This window comes from Tasmannia lanceolata, unplaced genomic scaffold, assembly GCF_043159265.1.
Source record: "Tasmannia lanceolata isolate RefF3 unplaced genomic scaffold, GAP_Taslan_0.1 ptg000006l, whole genome shotgun sequence".
Taxonomy (NCBI): domain Eukaryota; kingdom Viridiplantae; phylum Streptophyta; class Magnoliopsida; order Canellales; family Winteraceae; genus Tasmannia; species Tasmannia lanceolata.
In genome coordinates this window covers 74393-80224 of record NW_027518683.1, presented here as the reverse complement: position 1 = coordinate 80224, position 5832 = coordinate 74393, and the positions used below count along the sequence as shown (strand labels likewise).

Genomic DNA, 5832 nt, shown 5'->3' with positions numbered 1-5832 from the left:
ACACTAAGTAGAGCCTATCTTGACAAAGTTGTTTTTCCTTTTACACGTTTCTATCTTCGAATATGATAATTAAAGCTGGAGACTTGTTAGATGATTGTTGGATTTTAAGCCCCATCAATAATATCTGGATTGAATATGCTAATCAAGTCTTGGTTAATCCCACTAAACAATAAGCATCTTTTGAATCCAAAATCTAAGTTATGAATCCAAAAAGTAAAGACTAAATGCATATGCATACATCACGAATATAATCAAGTCATGCGTCCATTTGAAATAAAAAGGAAAAAAGCATCCAAAAAGTAAAAGAGAAACTTAGAAACAAGCCAAAAATAAAGATAAGCAAAACCTAAAATGTGACTCCTCCCATCTTTAATAAGAAGATTTCAGTCGACCTCCTCCATCTTGCTTCCCTCAACGTCATCAGCATCCTCCAGTGGAGGCATGTCGGTGTCAGCATCAGCAGGAGCATCATCTTCGTCAATGCTCAAACCCAGCTTCAGCATCCTGTGGATCCTATTGCCAAATGTATTGGGCTCCTCAAGGCTGAAACCTGAGGTGAGGAGAGCAGTCTCAAACAGCAGCAGGACTAGGTCCTTCACAGATTTATCATTCTTATCAGCATCAGCCCTCTTCCTCAGCTCCTCCATGATGGGGTTCTCTGGGTTGATCTCCATCGTCTTCTTGCTCGACATGTACCCTGCCATGCTCGAGTCCCTCAGAGCCTGTGCCTTCATTATTCTTTCCATGTTGGCTGTCCATCCGTACTCCCCAGTAACCAAACAGCAAGGCGAGTCCACAACACGGTCTGAAACCACAACCTTCTCCACCTTGTCGCCCAACACCTCTTTGATCACCTTGCACAGCCCCTCGAACTTCTCCTTGAGGGCTTCTGCTTTCTTCTTCTCATCCTCACTCTCATCAAGCTTGAGACCTTCCTTGGTTGCCGAGACCAGCTTCTTCCCCTCGAATTCCTTCAACTGACCCACTGCATACTCATCAATGGCATCCACCATGTAAAGAACCTCGTAACCCTTCTTCTTCAGTTTCTCAAGAAAGGGAGAGTTCTCTACTGCCTTCTTGCTCTCTCCTGTGATGTAGTAAATGTCATTCTGACCCTCCTTCATCCTCGTCACATAGTCTTTCAGGCTAGTCATCTCATCCCCGCTCTTGGTGGAGTGATACCGCAGCAGTTCAGCTATCTTAGTCTTGTTCTGGGAGTCCTCGTGGATCCCAAGCTTGAGGTTCTTTGAGAAAGCCTCATAGAACTTGTTGTAGTCCTCCTTGTTCTCAGCAATCTCAAAGAAGAGTTCAATGCACTTCTTGACCAGGTTCTTGCGGATGACCTTCAAGATCTTGTTCTGCTGCAGCGTTTCTCGAGATATGTTAAGTGGGAGGTCTTCAGAATCAACAATCCCCTTCACAAAGCTCAGGTACTCCGGGATCAATTCCTCACAGTTATCCATGATGAAAACACGTCTCACATAGAGCTTAATGTTGTTTGGCTTCTTTCGGGTGTCGAAGAGATCAAAGGGCGCCCTCTTAGGTACAAAGAGAATGGCCTTGAATTCAAGTTGACCTTCGACCGAGAAATGCTTCACAGCCAAATGCTCCTCCCAGTCATTGGTGAGACTCTTGTAGAAAGCAGCATATTCTTCCTTTGTGATCTCTTCAGGCTTCCTCATCCAGATGGGCTTCTGCTTGTTGACCACAGCCCACTCATGAGAAACTTCCTTGATCTTTTTCTTCTTTTTCTCCTCCTTTTCTTCATCAACATCCTCGACCTTGCCCTCCTCTTCCTTCTTCTCCTCGTCGTCATCATCATCTGAGACCTCCTTCTCTGTGGTCTTCTCTGTCCACAGGGAGATGGGGTAACTGATGAACTCAGAATGTTTCTTAATTAGATCCTTCAGACGGCGCTCCTCAAGATACTCCAACTGTAACCACAAGACATGTCATATTTAAATGAAGAATCAAATCAACAACCTCTCAATCAGTAAAGAAGAAACATAGGTCTTTCAGACCTGCAAGGGCACCACGGAAATTAATGGAACAAAAATTGCAAAACAAGGAACAAGGAGTAACCTGCACACCACCTTGGGGCAGAGCCTATACAACCAAGTTTTTAGAACAGGACTAGTTCAGACTCGATAAAGTTAAAGCGCAATCAATACCTAGACAAGAAGTTGAGTAAGACTTTCCTGTATTCAGGTTTAGTAATCTTTAATTCTACGAGTCAAAAGCCCAGTGAATAGAATATATGAATCTTCCTCCCAATCACTACATTGACTTACAGTAATTCATTGGAACCAGTTGCAAAATAAACGCAAATTAGGCCCAAAGAAGAGACGAACTGATTTGATATTTTCAAATAATAGGTCACATTTCCACACTAATAAAATTTGAAATTCTCAAGTAGACGGTGTTTTCTTCCAATACTCAATTTAGATTTTGAACATTGAGATACAAGAAATAGAAACAAGATTATCTCGTCGGTTAATATCCAGATTGACGTGAATTAACCCAAGCTTCAAAACAAGTCAACCAGGTTCTCAACTATTTACTCACTTTCAGTCAGGAAATAACGGCATAATATGACAGCCACCATCAAAATGAGCTAAACTTAACTCGGTTAATATATTGATTGATGGGAATTAACTCAAAGCTTCAAAACAAGTCAACCAGGCTCTCAACTATTTACTCACTTTCAGTCGGGAAATAACAACATAATATGACGGCCACCATCAAAACGAGCTAAACCAATGTAATGCAGAGCTACTTTTTTTTATGGTATGGATTAGGGAAAAACAGATGATGATAAGGATTATCCAAGTAGAAAGGAAGAAAAAATTTGCTTCTGCTGCTGATCACTGCGTGCAATGCAAGGTTTAAGAACTTGAGATGAAACTAAAGCCAAAACAGTAAGTACAGTGACAAGTTTCTAGAGCTGAACTTAACTCGGTTAATATATTGATTGATGTGAATTAACTCAAAGCTTCAAAACAAGTCAACCAGGCTCTCAACTATTTACTCACTTTCAGTCGGGAAATAACAACATAATATGACGGCCACCATCAAAATGAGCTAAACCAAAACTAATGCCAAAACAGTAAGTACACTGACAAGTTTCTAGAGTGTTACAATCTTCTGCTGTTAATTTGCTATCTATTTTTTATCTTCAAGGTACTCACATTTTTCCAGAGTGCTTGATCAAATCAGCTTATCTCAACAAAAAGATGCCACCAAAAGCAAAAGGCCAAGGTCTCTCAAGCTGATGGGGATCTACTTCGTTTCATATGCTCCACTGCTTCCATGATCAAATCAATGCCTCAATAAGCGAAGGCCAAAGTTATTATCGTTTAAAAAAAATTAAGTGAAGGCCAAAGTCTTTGAAGCTTGGTGAAGAACTACCTTGTTTCATTCACTCTCATACTTCCTTTGGAGAATTTTTAATAAATCAATGCAGACAGTCATTTCACCTGAGAGACTACAATAATAAAATACCTCAATAAGCGAAAGACAAAATGTCTCTCGAGCTTAACGAGGATCATCATAGTTTAATTCACTCTCATGATCTCTCATGGAGAATTTTAATAAATTCATTAAACAGACAACCTACCAACGAAACAACCGCCCCCCCATAATCCTTTGACCATCACCAACAAACCTCACCCGAACACCCAGAGACTACAGCCCACCTAACAACCTATCCTGCTTAGAAAAAATGATCATGCAACCAAGATTGTCGCCCATCTAAACTCTAGATCGACACCATTAACCGCTAACAGCAGCAAGAGTCTTAATGCAACAGACTCAAAACATCCGCTAACTGTTAGTGGCAGATCTTGTTACCATACCAAAATTTCCATCTAAAACTAAAGAAAAGAACAGAAAAGAAGTGATCCTAAAGCAAAAACCCTAAACACAGACTATATACAGGAGGAGGACTGGACTACTACTTCTTGAGAGTATTCAACTCTCGCCCCCTTCTCCATCCACTTGTTCTTTTTCCCTTTTCTCCCACCAGTCCCTTTCTCCCATACCAAGGAACATCTTATTCGTTGCAACTAAGTTTTCGTCATAACCGATCCCAAACACATCACCAATTGACAACAACTCATCAAACTATATAACCCATGGAGCACATAACATTCCCACACAAAGCAAAATGTGCACGTACACACACACGCACTGTACTTGGCCATGTATGATAACCAACTCACAACACCAGAGGAGTTTAGCTCATTCAATTCTAGACCACAGGACGTGGACGATCTGTACTCAAATGTTCAAGCCTAAACTAAAAGGCAAGAAAAAATAGACAACCCTATCAATCTAGCATACTAAGTAGAAGACAAAAGCAATTGATCATCAATAACTGACAATTAAAAAAAAAAAAAAAAACAGGTATAAGATGTGAATTGAAGGACATGTAGGGATGGGGGTACCTGGTCCTCTTTGAGATAGAGTGTAATCTTGGTACCCCTTCCGAGTAGATCTCCAGAAGTGTCCCTTGTGACAGTGAAGGAGCCACCAGCCTGAGACTCCCAGACATATTGCTCGTCATCATTGTGCTTTGTGATAACAATCACCTTTTCGGCAACGAGGTAAGCAGAGTAGAACCCGACGCCAAACTGGCCAATCATGCTAACATCAGCACCAGCAGCCAGCGCTTCCATGAACTCCTTCGTCCCAGATCTCGCAATAGTCCCAAGATTGTTCACCAGATCTGACCAACCAAACCCCATCCATCCATCCATCCATCAGCAAAAAGTCAAATAATAAACATCAGAAGCAGAAAAGCAATGAAAGAGGGACTTGTCTCACCGGATTTAGTCATGCCGATGCCACTGTCGATGATGGTCAGACTGTTGGTTGTCTTGTCAGGGACGATGTGAATGAACAGCTCCGGCTGCGCATCCAGTTTGCTCTTGTCCGTCAAGCTCTCGAACCGTATCTTGTCTAGCGCCTTTTGTTTATTTATTTATTTTTCCATACAACGACGACAAATAGGATTATGAGTAAAATTAGGTTAAATAAGAATTTCAGCCCAGAATAATAGATAGATATAAAAACGAAGAGGAAGAAGAGACTACAACGAAGACACATAGAGAGGGGGGGAGGGAGGGATTAGGGCTTTGTGTCTTACATCAGATGCATTGCTGATTAGCTCCCGCAAGAAGATCTCCTTGTTGCTGTAAAAGGTGTTGATGATGAGACTCAAGAGCTGATTGATCTCCGCCTGAAAAGCAAACGTCTCCGTGTCCGCCATCACCGTAAAATCGCCTGATACAGGTAAACGTGAAGAGGGAGGAGGTTCGGGATCGGAAACAGGGGTAAAACACAAAAAGGGGGCTCGCACACTAGGGTTTGCTTTAGGCTTGTGGTGAAGCGGCCTTTATATAGGCAACTGACTAGGGTTTCTAGATACTTCCATGCGAGCCTCTTTATTTTTTTGGGGGAAATTATGAATTCGCCCCCTTTTTCGCACAGGACAGCCACCTCCAGTGTACGTAGAAATCAGGCCCGTTGAATCCTTCCCAGCCCCTCTGCAATCATAGATACAATAGAGGCGGCTGTCCCGAGTTAAAGAAAAAAAGAGGGGGGGGGGGGCTGATGTATCACTTTATTTTTAGGTGTTTTTTCCTTCTACGCTTCTAGGGCCCGTTTGGATATATGGATTTTATAATTCAGGTTTGCAAAATCCTTGATTTTACAATCCAAAACCTAGACGTTACAACATTGAGTGGTGACCGTGGTTTTAAATTTCGGTTTCGGAACCCATTTCGGTTGGGGCTGAAATCTGAATTTTCGGGCTAAATCCCGTAACAATAA

At 41.8% G+C, this 5832-nt stretch overlaps 1 protein-coding gene across 1 annotated transcript; it reads right to left on the bottom strand.

The window, feature by feature from the left end:
* Nucleotides 1-214: 214 nt before the first annotated feature.
* On the bottom strand, nucleotides 215-5383 carry LOC143879130 (heat shock protein 90-2-like). Its single transcript, XM_077381317.1, has 4 exons — nucleotides 5147-5383; nucleotides 4825-4966; nucleotides 4446-4726; nucleotides 215-1934 (listed from the first exon to the last, which is right to left on the bottom strand). The coding sequence occupies exons 1-4, from the start codon at nucleotides 5267-5269 to the stop codon at nucleotides 384-386; spliced, it is 2097 nt and encodes a 698-aa protein (XP_077237432.1). The 5' UTR covers nucleotides 5270-5383; the 3' UTR covers nucleotides 215-383.
* Nucleotides 5384-5832: the final 449 nt, after the last annotated feature.

What these genes read in the sequence shown, in the direction of transcription:
- LOC143879130 (XM_077381317.1), bottom strand. Translation starts at nt 5,269, where the DNA reads ATGGCGGACACGGAGACGTTTGCTTTTCAGGCGGAGATCAATCAGCTC. An exon ending in CATCGGCATGACTAAATCCG is followed by an intron (nt 4,727 to 4,824) that starts GTGAGACAAGTC and finishes TTGGTTGGTCAG; the next exon opens with ATCTGGTGAACAATCTTGGG. An exon ending in TCTATCTCAAAGAGGACCAG is followed by an intron (nt 1,935 to 4,445) that starts GTACCCCCATCC and finishes TTGTGGTTACAG; the next exon opens with TTGGAGTATCTTGAGGAGCG.